The sequence below is a fragment of the Pseudorca crassidens genome, chromosome 5 (genome assembly GCF_039906515.1).
Source record: "Pseudorca crassidens isolate mPseCra1 chromosome 5, mPseCra1.hap1, whole genome shotgun sequence".
NCBI classification, from domain to species: domain Eukaryota; kingdom Metazoa; phylum Chordata; class Mammalia; order Artiodactyla; family Delphinidae; genus Pseudorca; species Pseudorca crassidens.
Genome location: NC_090300.1, coordinates 53,475,499 through 53,493,943, shown reverse-complemented (window position 1 = coordinate 53,493,943; position 18,445 = coordinate 53,475,499). Strand labels below are relative to the sequence as shown.

Genomic DNA, 18,445 nt, shown 5'->3' with positions numbered 1-18,445 from the left:
TCCTGAGTGAATAATAAAAATGTTTTGGATATGCCTGGCACATTGAAGGTTGTAAATCAGAATAAAGATACAAATGATAATGAAAGTGGTACTTGAGAAAATATTTCTAAATTATTATTTAAATGGCAGAACATTATATTTTATTCTTTTGTACCTGTATGTGAAGGATATGTTATACAAAGTAAAGTTCTTGAGGTATAATGACTAGTTAATCCAAACTTGCTGTATGTGTGGCATGCTTTCAGGTGACAGCATTGCCCTTTTCATGAAGGTATGTTATATCTGGACTGAACAATCTGTACATTTTACCTGACTTATAATTATTTCTGCAATATTATTTTTAGAACAAGAATTCCAAGTAAATTGCTTTACCTGGATTTCGAATTCTTACTTTTTAGAATGTCAGGAAATACTCTCTTCTTCAAGAGTGAACCCAAGACGACCATCAATAAATTTCATTTGTTTCTCAGCCTGTATTTCAGATACTCAGACCCAGTGAGAGCATAATTGTGACTGTTAGGAGTAACCTCTGATTGTTGTGTATTAATTCTAACATCCTTCCTCTGATCAAATTCTAGGCTGCCAGGATATTGCAGATGAGTTCAGAGCACAGGAGATTGATGGACAGGCTCTTCTCTTGCTAAAAGAAGACCATCTTATGAGTGCAATGAATATCAAGCTAGGCCCGGCCCTAAAGATCTGTGCACGCATCAACTCTCTGAAGGAATCTTAACGGGATCATGAGGCTCTGAGATAACAGCAGTTTTATTCTTAAACAAACTTGTAAGGTAAAGGCTCAAATTGGCCTACAATATTATCACTTACTGTGATGGATAGCCAAGCACATTGGGATCTCTGCATTAAGGCTGACATTTCTTCTACAGATAAAATAATTCATTATATTGATACATTTTCATAATTAGCTAACATTGGTGAATTAATTTTACAGGTTACACACAACATTGAAAGACTTGTTATAGAGGGCCATGATATTTTTCAAAGTGTTTTACTAGATAATTTTTTTAAAGGTGATGTTTATCATTAATATAAAAAATCCTTTTGAAAGTAATTTAATGATTTACATTTCTCCTCTTTTGATTCGGTTTTCTTATACATTTTTCTACCCTATAATTTTTCTATGGGTTGTCGTGAGAGATATAATTTAGGAGTGATTTAGGAATAATTTTGGAGTCCAGTGACTGGAATTGTATGCAGTGAGATATCACTGTATGTTTTAAAAAACATGTCTTGTAGACAATTGCTTTGTCTATAAAAAGGATTGCATTCTAGCATGAATAATACTGATCTGGAAGTTAGAAGATTTGGTTTCTTTTCCAAACTTGACCAAGAATTTGGTGTGACTGAGGAAGTTAGTTTTCCTCTTAGTTTTTGTTCTCTTAGAGCAGTGGTTCTCAACAGAGGTCAGTTTTGTTCCCCAGGGGACATTTGAAAATGTCAAGGGACATTTTGGTTGTCATAGCTTAGGGGTTGGGCAGGGGGTTGCTGTTGGTATCTGAAGCGTGGACAGGGATGTCGCTAAATATCCTACAATGCACAGGACAGCCCTCTACAACAAAGAGTTATCTGGTCCAAAATGTCAGTAGTGCCAAGGTTGAGAAACCGTAACATAGGAGGGATAAATGTTGCTCTTTTTCACCCAGAGGGATATTTTGAGGAAAAAAATTTAAAAAGGGATGTAATAAGGAATACATTGTACAACGGAAGTATTTCAGATAGCATTAATGTTCTGCTAGAGTATTTTTCCCAGTTTTATGCATTCTAGAAAAAGGGGGGAAATCTGCCTGTAAAATGAGAACTAGCATACTTAGAATTTTGCCTCTCAGTATTGAGTCATAATAACAATTCTCTTTCATATCTCTCTGCACTGATGAAGGCATAATATGATTATGCCTTATGAACCAGTGCACAGCCTTTGCTGGCAGGGCGATACTTTGTAGTGGCTATGTGGTTGGTCTTTGGATTTTTCTAGTGTTGAACAAGCTGGATCTAGCTAGAATGCATATTCCTTTTTCCTTGACTAAATCTTTGTATGCTTCCTGCAAAGCACTTATCCAACTGATCTCTCTTGGATAATTGGATCTAATTTTGTATGTACACGTTTTAGGGAAAAAAGATTTTAAAGCAAAACCTTTCATTGAACAGTTAGCGTTCTGTTAGAATTATGGCACTAAAAATTGTGGCAGGCCTGTGAACTTTATAGTCCTGGACATCAAAAATGTTTTAATCTTTTTTTATCTTATCTTTACCATACAATGGAAATGTTTTAATAATTGAAGGAACATACACAGATATTTGGCAGAAGTTCAGTAAGTGAGGAAGAGTCCATGGGTTTTAGTCATTGTCACTGATCTTTTAAAAAAGATTGTGTTACGCTAGTAGAAGACTAAAGATGTCATTAAAGACATCACAGATATTTATCTTTTGGCTTTGTGTACATTAGAGAATGTTGATTATTTTTATACAAAAATACAGCGGGTAATTTTTTTAACCTTTAGATGCCTCTTGTTTGAATGTATGCTTTGTGGGATTCTTTTGTGTAGTAATGTTTTAAAGAAAAGACATTTACTGATAGTTATGTGTAGGATTAGAATATGTAATATAGCGTAAGGCTCATGTTCCAGACCTACAATAGCTTGTAGTCTATGTCACATATTTCTGTATATCACATTTTTAATTATTGGATTACAGTTTCAAGGAAAGGTAGGTACTCTACAGTTAATTTTCATTTATTAGCAGTTAATCATTATGACAGAGTTGTCATATGCTTTGACTTTTCCCCTCATCTTGTAATTTCAGAACACAAGTATAGGTTAAGCATTAGTAGGAGATGGTCCACTGTATGAGGGCTGAAGGGCACAATGGAAAGTCTCCCCTGGAATTAAAACTTTGTCACAGATGATCCACAAACAATTCATACAGAATTGATTCTTTGGGGATAGACTCCCCTGGCAATAATGATTACCTCCCATAACTATATTACCTATACATAGCCTTTAAGGTATTAACTTGGAACTGTGGTCCCTCTTCTGATATCAGTCATTATGTACTTACTGAAAGCCCCTGTGCGTAGCACTGTGTTAAGTATCCGAGAAAGCTTACAAGAGGGGTTTCCATTGGAGAGCACCTTATAATCCTAAATCTTATAATAATCTTAAGAACAGACCAGATCTTCTGTTGTCCCTACTCAAAACATACCCAGAAAATATACTTGCTTTTTTCAGGTTATTTTATTTAGAAATGGCTCATTGGCTTTTAACTAGTAGTTTTCCCATTGATGCAGCTGTTTCTTTCTGGGTGATTTAACTATCTGAATTTCAAAATTTCGTTATGTATAATGGATATAGACAATAACACTGGGTGTCCACTTCTCTCCTGAGCTTAAAGCACAGTTTTAGTATGAAATAGGTGGGGAGGGTGCTGTCATTTTCGTTTTCCTTCATATTACTAGTTGTTTTAGGATTTTGATTGAGGAGAAGGAATGACAACAGAAAGGGTACATGGGAAGTTCTTCCTACTTTTGCTACCTAAGTTTGCATTTTCTGACTTCTTTATACTGATGCACTTTTCCCATTGAGGAAGAAAATCCCTACAAGTTTGAAATTTTATTTGCTTTAAGCCATGTGTTCCTAAGAAAGTACACAGAGAGCTGGTTTATAAAAGTTGTTTCTTACATGATGTGCATTTTCATCAAGCCTTGTGTAGGCATGTGTCTGACACAGCTGTGCAGCTTTGATATATAATCAGTATAAGAGTGCTGTCCCACAAGCTGTCACTTTTTAAGTGGCTGGTAATTTTTCCATGATGGTACTTTTAATTTGCTGGCACATCCTCTAAACAGACATTTTTTAAAGTCCCAGTTTAAGGGCCGTCCCCTCAGAATAGAGAATGTGGAATAGAAGGAAGGAAGTATTAGTGAAGGAGCTTGAGAATGGTGGAGAAGCAGACAAGAGAACTGGCACTTTGTTTATCCCACTTCAGTGCTGAACAAACTTCTGCACTTTTGAAGTTAATAGTCATGTTTTACCTAGTTCCAAATAGAAATTATTTTTTGTAGGTAGCCGACTTTATTTTAATTTTTGACATAGTTTATCTTCCCATATCCAGTGTAATATTATAGTCAGACATTTATTCAAATACCAGTCTTGGATTGAAATCTGTCCGAGTGCCCCATATCACTGGCTTGTTCAATTAAATGTTATGAAGTCCCATTATTTGCATTTGCAGGGTTTTGGTACCACCATAGCACAAGTATGGTAAGGAGGCAATATACAGATTGAGTATAGTCTTAGGCTATGTTTGCATGTGTGTAAACAGTCTTGGAAAGAGTAAACTATTGCACATATATGGGAATGATGCTATCCTCATAGCCATATGGAGTGGAAGAAATCCCTGGCTGGACACACTGTTAAAACATTTCAAAGACATATTTTCCACCAGAACAGCCTGGTTATATTTTGTGGTTTGAAGATCCTCACCCTTAGTGAATGGCAGGAACTCATGCTGCCTCTGGGCAATGGGCATTGAGCATTACTGCCTAATAGGATGAAAGAGCCTCACTCCCCTTACCTCCTCAAGCCCCAAGGAAACAGTGTGAAAACTTTCTTCTTAGAGAGACCTTTGCCTGAAAATCCCTACAGAGGACTTTGTAGTCGGGTTAATTTTAGGGAGGTAACTGGGGCAGGAATTTCTAATACCTAACAGTCATGTCTTCGTAAACCCTCTGGGCAGTGGAAACTGGCCATTTATGTACAATATTTGCTCAGTCTGTTTCCTTTGCAGGACATGTAACTATAACGGGGCCTTGGGGAAGGTTTTCTAGGGGAAAGGACAGGGAAGTGGAGGAGGAGACAAACGGGGGGAAAAGCATTCCAGACCCAAGAGGATAATATGGTTAACTGAGTGAGGTTGTGTAGTATAGATATGGCCATCAGTAGTTCAGAATAATAAATTGTAATGGTTGGGTCCCAGTTATAGCAATAAACAGTATAGGTTTTTTTATGTCAAGATTTACCTGTAATCAAACTCATTCTTTTACTCTCTTTATCAAGAGATTCTGCCCTTAGGAGCATATTAATAGTTCCAATGATACATAAATTGGTGATTTTTGACTTCTGAAAAAGGTGACAATTATTATAGTTGGAGAATATTTGTCAAGAACTCAAAGATTGTTATAATTGAGTTATCAGAATTATATAGAGGAGAGAGTATCCATTGTCAGATACTACAGTTGAATCAACCTTGTGGATTGTTACAAAGGCATTTTTAAGATTTTTAAGATAGTGTTTTGTTAGGTTGTGTCTCAGTCTAAGAGTTGGATGACTAAGAGCTGTAGGGTTCTGTTTATTAGCGTGGATTTCAGTAAACACAAGCCTACCTCTATTTCTTTGATGCACAATAGTGTGGATCATGAAATGAACTGTTTAATCTACATTCATCAATATTGGTATTTTCTGAATCTGTTTAGAGCATTTGATTTCATCTTAACAATTGTGATTCAATTAAATAAGCACAAATACAATATTAGGGAAAGTAAATATGCAATCTTATTAAAATTTAATTTCAACCTATTATAAGCTGTACATCTTAAAAAAATTCTTTGGGAAGATATTCCTCTTTTGTTAGAAGTTCATAAAATGTATCATTATATAGTTTCCCTCATAGCACTAATATAAGCCATTTCTTCAATAAAAAAATGTTGAAAATTATATTATCTTCTTTGGAAAAAGTTTCCTAAATTTTTAAAAATTATAAAGTTTTACATATTATTTTTCAGAGCTTATTTAATCTACTTTAAAATAATACTATGGTAAAGGTGTTTTTTTGGAAGTTGTAAAGCACTAACACAAATATAATTTTTACCATCATATTCCAGAGCAAAACGTCTGGCTTTTCCTGAACTTTCACTTTAGTACACGTACATGAGAAGGGAGACCTGCCCTCCTTCTCAGATCCGAAGCTCAGCTTCTCTAATGAAAACTCTCCCATTCTGCTCTACCACATGAACACACACCTCTGAAGTGCCATGTTCATGGGAGCTTTGGGAAATGTTTTCCACAAATGTTTCATTTTTTTTCCCTTTGTATAGCTTGTGAACATTTAATTTTACTTAAAGGTGACAATTTCAACCTCCGACATTAGAGAAGAGGTACATTTAAAAAGTATTTTTTTCTACTGCCTTTGAAAAGTACAGTTGCTCTCAGTGATATTGGTGGCGTCAGTATGAATCCATAGAAAAAGAAAACCTGTGTGTAAAGGTCTTAAAATGTATTGTTTAAAAGAAGTAATAAATGAATTTTAATTTGGAAAAAAACTATATAAATTTAAAGCACTATTATGCTAACATGGTATAGTTTTAAATGTAAGAGTAAAAAAAGTAAGTCCTTTTAGACCACCTATTTAAATTCACTCCAGTAATCTTAAGGATGGACAGTAGCTGTCTTATTGACTTGAAAGTTATACTTTAGGGACTATTATCAGTGTTAAATCCTTGATTTTGTGGAGCTTTAATTGATGGAGGTGAAAAATTGGGGGTTTATAGGAGCGGTGGGGAATGGTAGTGAAATGAACATCAACATATTTTAGAAAAAGGAACTTTTTTAGTCTTGCCTCAAGCAAACCAGATGTATCCATTGCTTAAAATCTTTTAGAATGCTTATGTTAAAGCCATAATTTTGTTTTAGGTAGTACTAAATAATTACTTCAATAGTAAATAAGAGATGCACATAATCATTAAATTAACATGATAAATGAAGATAAAACACTGGCTGGGAGACTGGGGTTTTACTTCTAGTTGGTGAATTAGCTGTGTGACACCTTAGGCCATTACTTAGCTTTTAACCTGTTTCCTCTTCTGAGTATACAGCATGGAGCCTGTACTACTCAAAACGTTGATTTTGTTTAAAATCATCTTTAAGCTATATAAAACTACGATTCTAGGCCACATAATGGGGTATTTTTTAAAGTTGCTCCTACTTAATTCTCTTTTATCTTAATTCTCTTAATTTCCTTTCTTAATGGTTCATTTCACACTTAAGAGCCTTTGCTAAAAGATAATTATTTATTAAGCATCCGTTTCCTGGGTCACCCACAGTCTTTGTTCTCCTAAAGATTAAGGTAGAGAATTCACACAGATGAGCAAATGAGGACGTTTTTCTAAACACCTCTTGCTAAACCACTGAACATATGAATACATCAGAACATTGTCATTCATTCATTTATCCATTCATTTAGCAAACCATTTGAACATTTACTGTGCAGTGTGTGGTATACTTAAGGAACTAGTAATAAGTAAACAAAATCCTCTCTTCCCCCCATTTTTGATTGTGGCTTGAACAAACATGGATGTAATTATTATTACTTAATGTACTGAATGTAAAGTTGGAACTGAGAGGGAATTTTTATGCATTGGGTAAAGGATTAGGCTAGGTGATATCTAAGGGAGCTGAGTGAATCACATCATAATTCCTATAAAACATTTTGCATACTAATCCATATATCTGATTAGGTTACAGAATTAAAGGTACCTAATATTAGGATTTATATTTTGAAACTGTTGTGACAGCCCATATTTCTCAGAATTATTTTGACACTTGAATCTATTCCAGAGGTGTTGCTATATGCAGGGTGTGTGACAGAACAATACAAAGAAGCTGGTGCTGATTTACTATACATTTTGAACTACACCCAGTATTGACAGTGCAGTAACTTTTGAAAACTGAAAAATCTCAGAAGAGCTTGCTGAACAGGTTTGGTTTTTATTTTGTTTTTGTCTTTTTAAAGCAAGAAAGATTACATAAAATTTTACTGTTATCACAAATATCTACTTTTTAGAAAGCACTCATATATTGCATAGTAAAAGGGTTTCCTTTAAAATGCAGAACCGGTAAGCAGTAAAACAGTTTTGTGCTTGGAGCTTGAATTTACAAGTATTTGGGGAGTAAATATAGAATGGGAGAATTGATTAACTGGGAAGAAGGTCCCTTACCACCCGAGGATTCTGTGAATTACATTGTGATTTCCTGTTGACACAACTTTACATATTAATATCACTTGATACTAACCTTCTCCATAAAGATACAAAATGAAAATAGATTAAAAAGATCTTTTATGTATCATAGTCACAGCTTTTTAAAGCAGGAAAATGTCCAAATACGTGTTAGACTAGAATCTATAATAAAGTGTTTGTAAACAGGAACACTAACATCCAAGTGACCAGATAGTCTGGGTTTAAACAAATTTTTCCATGGTACTGGTTAAAACTTTTAAAATATTTTAACTTACGTAATTTTTCAAATATTTTTGCTGTTAAAATATCTATTACATAAATACTTTTTGTATGTGTATTCTAAATTTTTAAAAAATCAGTGGGAGTGTGCAAAGATGGTATAATTTTGGACATCTAATTTCTAAGACATTTAACTAGATTCCCAATCACCTCATTCAAAAGCTTGGTCTTTCTGTTTTTTCCATAGGAAAAAAAAAAGTCAAAGTAAGCTCCAAAAAACTCCTCAAAGTAAGGGGTGAGCTTGTGGTGTAGGTTGGAGTTGTAGACAGCAGCGTGCAGGATGGATACCGACACTGGTGTCAGGCATTTCAAGCCTCTTTGTTGAATTAGTGCTTTTTGTCTGCTTGCTTGTTGAAAACATTTTTTGCTGTTGACTTAACAAAGGCAAATTGTGATAAACTTTAAAAAATTTTTATTTTTGATGCCTTATGCACATGTTAACTGATTTTTTAATTCCTCCTTTTGCTTCCTCCCATTGTTCTAATTAAATAGGACTTTCATATTATTAAAACCTCAAACACTGACCCAACCAGGATGAACAAAGAATCACCAAGGGGAAAGAAAACATTTTTTTATCTTTACAAAAAACAAATGTTAAGATTATATATAGATGTATTCTTTATGTTGGATATTGTACTAGAGTCCTCCTTGCAGGGAATGAAATAGTTTTAGCACTCTTAGCATTAGCGGTCCTAGATTGGTGTCTATAGCTGCAGTTTTAAAATGTATAACCTGACAATGAAGTTAATTTTGCATTATGAGAGCACACCATGATCTATGTAAACAGATTGTCCATTTGGTGTATTTTTTTAAAAAAGAGAAAGCACTTTCATATTAACAGTAGCATGTGTATGAATTTTAGATTTTCATATTTGTTGTGTCTGTATTCAGTGAAGTAAAATTGAACATTTCAAATGTTTGTTGATGGCAACATTAACTGTTAAATTAAAGCACCTTATACTCTGCTGCTTAAACTTGCTTGTAATTGCACCTTTGTTACCTGCACATTTTCACATAGAATATTGTTGTAACATTGCTTCATGTGGGTCTGGATGGAAGGTTAGTGGGCCTACAGGATCATTTATTTATATTGTTTATATTACAATAATATATTGTAGACCAGTTGTAAGTTCATTTCTTTACAAATAAAAGCCTCTTCCATTTGGCTGGTCAACTGAATAATTTCTTTTTTTCCTTTAAGCTTGTGAGGCACGGGGCATCTTCTAAGTAAACAAACAGCTTAGTGGGGCTTGAAATAGTTATACATTATCCAGGTTTAAAATCTGCAGAGAGGGTAAGTCTTTACTTATTAAGTAAAATATATTCTTAAGTATCTCAGTTCCACATATGGCCAATTAGAAAGCCACTACATTCAGAAGGAAAGTAACACAGAGAAGTAGAGTAGGTTTGTACATTGACAAATTAGACGGTATCTGTGTAGCTTAACTCACAGAGTGATTTCAGATTTTTCTGCCGTTTAGATTGCTTCACTCCAGTAGTTCTCAACCGGGAACAGTTTTGCCCACTGAAGGGAGTACGGCAGTCTCCGGAGACGTTGTGATTGTAGTGACTGGGAAAGGAGGTTCTACTGGCACCTAGTGGATAGAAGGCAGAGATGCTGCCAAACGTGCTGCAGCACACAGCACAGCTCCCCCAGCGTAGGGTTATCCAACAGAAAACGTCAGTAGTGCTGAGGGTGAGAAACCCTACCTTCACACCATGGTACGTCGCCCATGTGATTACGGGTTGTCATGCAAATATATGACAGATGATAAGTTACAACTGAAGATGGATCTGTTATGTCAGGGAAGAGACCTAGTCACCACTCCCAGTTCTGTAAGGTGAGCAACCAAAACTTTTCTTTTAGGAATATTTGCACTAAGAACAGAGATATATTTTTTTAAGTTAAATGAATTTATTTTTTTTTTCATTTACCATTTTAACCACTTTATTTTTTAAAAAGAATTTATTTATTTATTGGCTGCGCTGGGTCTTCATTGCTGCACGTGGCCTTTCTCTCTAGCTGCGGCAAGCGGGGGCTACTCTTCATTGCGGTGCGCGGGCTTCTCATCGCGGTGGCTTCTCTTGCTGTGGAGCACGGGCTCTAGGCGCGCGGGCTTAAGTAGCTGCCTCACATGGGCTCAGTAGTTGAGGCACGCAGGCCCTAGAGTGCACAGGCTGCAGTAGTTGCAGCCCACGGGCTCTAGGGTGCGCAGGCTTCGGTAGTTGTGGCTCGCGGGCTCTTGAGTGCAGGCTCGGTAGTTGTGGCGCACTGGCTTAGTTGCTCCGCGGCATGTAGGATCTTGCCGGACCAGGGCTCGAACCCGTGTCCCCTGCATTGGCAGGCGGATTCTTAACCACTGCGCCACCAGGGAAGTCCTAAAATTAGCTAAATTTAAATTGCACTAATCTTTCCCCTTATGTTAAAGAATATTTACACCAAATTATTTAAAGAAAACAATCTTGATATTCTTGCTCTAAGTGTAATAAAAATGTTTATTTAAATTTGAAAAGTTGGCAGTGAATCGCAGATTTACCTAACAGTTTGTATCCAGTAGTTTTCTGGGTAACACAAATATCAGTATGGTCAACAGGTATAAATATTTCTTATTGGAAGTATTTTGTTAAAAAAAAAAACAACAATAATATCACAATCCCAAAAAGACATATTCTGAAAAGGTATGAAAGTTTGGGATGTGGGGGAGAGCTTTCAGTTCAGTTCATTCTTTATATGTCCCAAGTCATCATTCTTTCCCATTTGTAAAATTATAATTCTTGTAGCTGTTAGTTTTAGTTTTAACATGGCAACATGTCAACAAATTATTACTGATATAGGCTTTTCAATCTGCTCAAGATTATGAATTGTAAGTGGAATGAAGCAGCATTTCCAGTTGACAAATGGATCCACAGGTAATGCCATGTTTCTAAAATTAAGTTTGTGACAATTAAACCAAAAAACTGTAGCAATGAGAAAACTATTGACAAAGTACAACCACGGAATGTTCATCTCGATGTACGCTGGAATCTGTACTTTAAGTAAAAGGATAATTATTTGAAGTAGTACAAATGGTAACCAGGTACCAAGAAAACAGATAATCAACTTGGGCAAGAGTGTTTTTTTAGAGCTCACAGTATAACTACAGTGGGATGAAAAGGGAAAATATAGGACAGTCTCATTCATATAGGAAGTTATCCTAACAGCCTGTACCAAGGTAATAACTTCTGACCAAGAGGTTATAAAAGCCATAAATAAAATCATCACCATGGAAAATGACAGCCAGTAACTCTGAATGCTGATGTAGAAAGGACACTGATAAGAATAAACATTCTGTACCTTCAGGCTTTGGTAGATAGCTGGATCTCCCAAAACATAAGTAAGGACTGAAATCCAAATTAAAATAACTGCAAAGAAATAAAATACTTTTTGACACTTAAATGGAAGCTTGGTGGCTTTACAGAAATTCAGGTAATAATCTATACAAGCTGTCAGAAAAACTGGATAATGCAAAAAGCCGTAAGTAAAAGAAATAATTTGAGTAAATAGGCAGATGTGGTATTTAGTAAACCTAATGCCTAAAAGTACAAAATCCCTGAAATAGGATATAATGGAAATATTCACCAAAAGTAGAAGATCAGTAAATGCTAGTGAAATGCAAAAATATTCCATAAAATTTTGATGGGTGTTTTTTCTTCTCATTCCTAGTGTGAGGATATTTAATAATATTTTCCCAAGTGTAATCAAGAATAACAGACAGTTACCATCTAGGGGCTGATTTGTTTGATGTAGCTGGTACTGAAAAGAGCAGTTCTCTGAAGTAAGAGCAGTCATTTTTTTTTTTCAGTTCAATTTCAAAGGCCTGCTGCTACAATAAAACAGTGCTTCACTTTATTTTCCATCCCTGCAAAGAAAAGTGAAAAGAAAACCTTGATGTTATCTTGATGCTATCACTGTTTTAAAACTTTACAAAGCAAGCACCTCATCTCAAAAATCTATTTTAATCCAATCATTTCCCCAAATAAACATATTTCTTATACTTAGAATACAGAATATGATCAAGAATAATTAATGTGTATACTCTCGTCATTCTTTGAGACCCAGATGGTCCAGAGCTCTCAGATCTATAACCAAACTGTTTTATATAAATTACTAACTTCTACAGAAGCACAGGTTTTAATAACTTGTTGAAAAAAGGTAGACAAACACTTTTATCTACCAGAGCCAAAATACAGGCTTCATATAGCTGATTCACTTTGCTGTACAGCAGAAACTAACACAACATTATAAAGCAACTATACTCCAATAAAAATTAATTTAAAAAAATGACTGAAACACTCTTAGAAATACATCTACTGTAAAAACAAGCCATGTTTTATGTCATCCAATTTTATAACTGAAGAGCTGGGAATAATTCAGAAAAAAGGCATAGAAACTCTGTGTAGCACTAGAAAGAGGATCTAGGATACCTGATTTTCACTCCCTTACTCTCCTAGAAAGAGAATAGTTCCTTGGAAATAAAAACTGAGGTCCTTCTTTCCAAAAATCTGGAAGGTTCCTGCATTAAGTCATGACATAATCATGAGATCATTCTACTATTAACGATGTTGTGAATAAGATATCACATTGATGGTTTGAATTTTCTCCTTTGGGAAAAAAACATTTAGCAAGTTTGACTTCTAGAAATAAAATACATTCCAAGAAAATACAAAAATATATATATATAATATATTATAGATTATAATATCTATAATATAATATATATATATATACACATAGGCTTCAAATAGCAGCCTGATAGGAATACTCAGAACAATCCACTGATAGCTGTTGACTCAGTCCCACTCTGACACCAGACATTACCCGTTTTTGTCTTTCTGTCCGTGAAATTTAGATAATGCTTATGAGGCCCCTTTAGTATATCTGGTTTCAGATCTTTTTAGCTGCAGGATCATCATTCAAATAAATCTCTGAAGCTCAAAGATATAAAACAGACGGTTCAGCTGAAAATCATGAAAATATTGGTTGAGGAAAAAGATTCATCAGGTGTAGCATCTGGAGAGATGAAAGAATACAGGGAGGCAGTAGGGATACCTGAGAACGTTAAGAATTGCTAGGTAAGGGCAAACGAACAGGAGCTGAGCTTGAGTGATAAATGCATTCAAAGCAGGAAAAAGATGATGAAAGGGAAAGTTCAAAGAGAAAGAAAGCAGGAAAGGATGGAAGAAAAGGAAGGAAATTCAAGAAATTTAGCCTTAAAAAAAAGAAAAACCCACACAAATTTAGCCTTAAAAAAAAAAACAAAACACAGTTAACCCTAAGTTGTTTCTGCAGGACTGTTCAACCGTGTTTATAACAGCAAAACAAAACCCAAATAGTAACAAAAAACCTACCCATGAATGTCAACAATTAGGGATGCATTAAAAGTGATACATCCTGGGCTTCCCTGGTGGTGCAGTGGTTGAGAGTCCGCCTGCCGATGCAGGGGACACGGGTTCGTGCCCCGGTCCGGGAAGATCCCACATGCCGTGGAGCAGCTGGGCCCGTGAGCCATGGCCGCTGAGCCTGCGCGTCCGGAGCCTGTGCTCCGCAATGGGCGAGGCCACAACAGTGAGAGGCCCGCGTACCGCAAAAAAAAAAAAAAAAAAAAAGTGATACATCCTTGGGGCTTCCCTGGTGGCGCAGTGGTTAAGAATCCGCCTGCCAATGCAGGAGACACGGGTTTGAGCCCTGGTCCGGGAAGATCCCACATGCCGCAGAGCAACTAAGCCCGTGGGCCACAGCTACTGAGCCTGCGCTCTAGAGCCCGTGAGCCACAACTACTGAGCCCATGTGCCACAACTACTGAAGCTGATGCTCCACAACGAGAAGCCACCACAGTGAGGAGCCCGCACACAACAACAAAGACCCAACACAGCCAAAAATTTAAAAAATTAAAGTAAAAATAAAGTGATACATCCTTACGATGTACTATTATGCAGCCATTAAAAATGTTTCTCGGGGGCTTCCCTGGTGGCACAGTGGTTGAGAATCTGCCTGCCAATGCAGGGGATACGGGTTCGAGCCCTGGTCTGGGAGGATCCCACATGCCGCGGAGCAACTGGGCCTGTGAGCCACAACTACTGAGCCTGCGCGTCTGGAGCCTGTGCTCCGCAACAAGAGAGGCCGCAACAGTGAGAGGCCCGTGCACCGCGATGACGAGTGGCCCCCGCTTGCCACAACTAGAGAAAGCCCTCGCACAGAAACGAAGACCCAACACAGCCAAAAATAAATAAATAAATTTATTAAAAAAAAAAAAAAAGTTTCTCGGGATAGGAAGACTTAGTTTTCACTCTACCTTTTCTATACTTATTAAATGTTGTTATGCCTTGTGGTTTTGTTACATGTTAAAAAAAAAAATACCATGATAAATTTCCACAGTATGTTTACTTAAGTGAAATGCAGGATAAAAAATTATGCAGCAACATGTCATCTAATTTTTTACAGATATTATACATGTATAGAAAGAGACTGAAAAGATACATATCAGGTTATTAATATGGTAGTATTATAGGTTTTTCTGATTTTCTCAAACTTTACAGAAAAAAAAGTAAGGGAGTATCAAGTCTGAAAAGTAAAAAAAACAATTTGCCTACAGGTAACTGATGATTAATTTCAAGGAAGTAGTGAGGATACTGTCTGAGGGTAAAGAAAAGAGAGGGAGAGGGCCACCAGTTCTGTTGACAGAATGAACCCTAAGTTGACAAAGAGTCTCTCCTAGTTGAGAATTCAACTCTCTTCAACTAGGCCAACTTTTGAGCTTCTGTATTTGTCTTTTCATTGTCCAGTTTTAGCAAGAATATTGCTAAGTCGGTTTAGGCAGGATCTCTCACTCTCAATATCTGATCTCTCTTAATATCTGACCAGGTTCCTCATCCCCATCATCCTTTAGTTTAGCTGATGTCTAATCACCTTGACCTGCCTTCAGCAAGAATTCTGGTAGGTCAGTTTCACCAGAATCCCCTCTTAACCCCTGATGTTTCCTTGGTAACAGTCCATTCACTGACCTGACCCCCACCTTCCTCCTTGGGTATAAATTCCCCCTTTTCCTTGTTGTACTTGGAGTTGAGTCCAGTCTCTATACCCCCCCAACCCCAACTGCAAAATCCCATTATTGTGGTCCCCACACCTATTGCAGTCATCTTGAATAAAGTCTGCCTCATTGTTCTTTAACAAGGATCGTAAATAATTTTTTCTTTAACATATTCTCATGGCCATCAATGTACCTTGTCATTAGCTAAGTTATTAAGACACACAAATAATGTATCTATTTACACACACATGTATATGTAAAGAGTTATAAAAAAGCATCCAATACCTATTTTCATAACTATAGGTTATAAAAGAACAAATGAAACAAGTTCTTTTGTACGCTCAATTTTTTCCCTATACTCAAATATACTATATAGTTTAACTTTTCCCTCTCAGAAAAAGTTCCATTCCAGATTTGATATACAGGGGCACAGAATCATGGCTGCCACCTTGACAAACACTACTGGCCTTGGATAAGGAAACCTGGGTGGAATGGTTAAGACCATATGAAATCCTTGTGCCAAGAAAAAAAACAGGCTTAGTTTTAAATAGCAAATGTTGGTTCAGAATGGGGGTGGGGAAGGGAAACGATGTGGGTTCATATTTATAAAGACCCACTTATTAAAAAAGCATGTTTAGGGCTTCCTTGGTGGTGCAGTGGTTGAGAGTCCGCCTGCCGATGCAGGGGACACGGGTTCGTGCCCCGGTCCGGGAAGATCCCACATGCCACGGAGCGGCTGGGCCCGTGAGCCATGGCCGCTGAGCCTGCGCGTCCGGAGCCTGCGCTCCGCAACGGGAGAGGCCACAGCAGTGAGAGGCCCGCGTACCAGAAAAACAAAACAAAACAAAACAAAAAAAGCATGTTTAAGATAAAAGAAAGGATTATCAGTATAAAATGACTGTACCCTTTACAGTCCTATCCAAAATTAAAGCTAAGGAATCGTACTTAAGTAAGCGACATCCAAGGGATGTTTCCTCCGTTTCCATTTCACCACTGACTCTCCCAGGGGAGCTGATTGGAAGGCCAGGACAGCAGGCCTGTCCCTGCAGGAGGGAAGCAACCTTGAGTGTCTCCCAGGGGCCAAGGAAGCGGGTCGGGGGCAGAGGGTCAGCCACAGCCACCGAGGCACTAACCAAGAACCTCTTCAGAAGAAGATGGGGAGAAAGAAGACAACAAATCTGACATGGAATATGCAAGAGAAACATAAAGCTGGAAGAAACTTCAGAGACAAGGCCTAGGGAAGATATGCAACTTGAGGCAATAAAAAGCAGTCAAAGGGACTGTATGGAAAAATGTATGTTGGAAAATGAGGTTTTGGTCATTTTACAATGGTTCCTGAACACCATAATCATGGAAACCAATGAAAACTTTCTTAGATGAAAATGTTAAACCCTACTTACTCCATAAACCACTGAAAGTATTCAAAATTCCACTATTTTGGTCTTTAAAAAAACCTCCCTGTAGAAGACAAAAAGCCTTTGATGGGCTACCCGTCCTCCAATTTTCCCTTGAAAAATGTTCACATTAACCTACTGGGATGCAAAGATTTATGAAGATATGATCCTTTTCCTGCATGATGTTTTAAACTACTTATGAATCAAGTCATGCTTCATATACAATTCAAGAAGTTAATGTGCAGGTCCTTTTCAGGGCATCTTTGGGCTTGCTGTGTGATCTGGCCAGTTTAGAAGTATTAGTAGGGCCTGAGGGAAACAAACGACGACTTCTTTTCACTGACCCAGTCTCTGCTTTTCCACTTATAACCCAATTAATTCTTAACAACACACCACACTTACTTTGCTTTCTCCAGTAGGTCTTTCTTAGCTGATCTTCCTATTTTACTTCAGTTTTACTGCCTTTAAGTATCACTTCTGGTTCCTGGCATACCAAAATGCCATGTGAATAAGCTCTGTGTGAAAGATAGAAAATAAAATAACCGTCATTAATAGCCACCTAAATAACTGGAATTCACTGTAACTGCCTCCAGATCTCTGCTTAGAGAAACTGTAACTATTTGTAGGATTACGGCAAGTAACTTCTTTTTTCCAGCAAAAGGAAGGAAAGGGATACTTAGATTAAAAGTCACCAAAGACCCTGAGATATGGGTGCAGATAACATGGTATCCGTTTGTAGAAATACTGCCTACATTGCAGTTTTCACCCACAGGTTCAGAGTCTAAACTAGCAGCTCTCAAACTTTCATTTCAGGACCTTTTGACACTTGGTGCATGTTAACGTGAGTAACATTTTTTAAAGTGAAAAATTACTCTGTTTTCCCAAACAAAAAAATGGAGTGAGCAGAGTGGCACTGTTTCACATTTCACAAATTACTGTAGTATCTGGCTCAACGGCAGACAGCTGGATTCTCATCTATAAAATCAGCTGTGATATCACACATGTAGCTTTTGGAAAATCCACTGTACATTCATGAGAGTTTGAGAGTAAAAAAGAGGTATGTAACTTCATAGCATAATTACAATCAAATAGTTGTGTTATGCAATCATAGAAAAGTTTCCTAGCAAAACCATCTGCATTAAACAATAGGATGGGAAGATGAGCACAGTTAACGTTCTGGTCAACTATTACACAGAAAATGGGACTAGCACTGTAGCTGTATTTGCTGAGCCTCACAAGTGAAGAAAGCCTCTGGGAGAAATAATGTATTGAGCCTTGTCCAGGGATTTTATGTGCCTTTTATCTAATCCTTACAACAATCATGAAGGGTAGATATTATTTTTTTGCATGAGGAAATGCTCGGGGGTTAACAAGCTCATTTCCCTAGGATGTGTGACCGCTAAGCGTTGAAGCTTGAAGTTCAACCTCAGGTTTCATTTCAAAGCTCTTCAGTAAGACACAATTATGGCTCAACTCACAACTAGAAATGTAGAAAGGGATCCAATTTATGTATATGAAAGAGCTTTCCAAATAAGAGTGACTGTGCAGATTACTGGCACCCAAAGGATCCCATGAGAGCCCCTTCAGTGTTCTCTTCCCCTGCCACACGGAATAAACAGGATGTGTTCCAGACAGTACAGCTCAAGACAGTGGGACCTCTGTCAATCTGGGTCCTTGAG

The 18,445-nt window shown here is 37.0% G+C and overlaps 2 protein-coding genes across 11 annotated transcripts in view; one reads left to right on the top strand and one right to left on the bottom strand.

Moving 5' to 3' along the window:
• PHC3 (polyhomeotic homolog 3) overlaps positions 1 to 9,470 on the top strand; it is an 85,383-nt gene extending 75,913 nt beyond the window's left edge. For 4 of the 7 annotated variants that reach the window (XM_067737995.1, XM_067737994.1, XM_067737992.1 and 1 more), the window contains one exon: positions 579 to 9,470. In XM_067737995.1, the coding sequence (XP_067594096.1) occupies positions 579 to 733 (155 nt within the window). In that variant the 3' untranslated portion in view covers positions 734 to 9,470. The remainder of the gene's footprint in view (positions 1 to 578) is intronic. The other 3 variants (XR_010943561.1, XR_010943562.1, XR_010943563.1) reach the window with 3 other exon arrangements.
• Positions 9,471 to 10,932: 1,462 nt separating this feature from the next.
• The window catches only part of GPR160 (G protein-coupled receptor 160), a 30,827-nt gene continuing 23,314 nt past the window's right edge, over positions 10,933 to 18,445 (bottom strand). For all 4 annotated transcript variants that reach the window (XM_067738007.1, XM_067738009.1, XM_067738008.1 and 1 more), the window contains exons 2-3: positions 17,169 to 17,281; positions 10,933 to 12,204 (exon numbers count right to left, since the gene is read on the bottom strand). In XM_067738007.1, the coding sequence (XP_067594108.1) occupies positions 11,118 to 12,134 (1,017 nt within the window). In that variant the 5' untranslated portion in view covers positions 12,135 to 12,204; positions 17,169 to 17,281 and the 3' untranslated portion in view covers positions 10,933 to 11,117. The remainder of the gene's footprint in view (positions 12,205 to 17,168; positions 17,282 to 18,445) is intronic.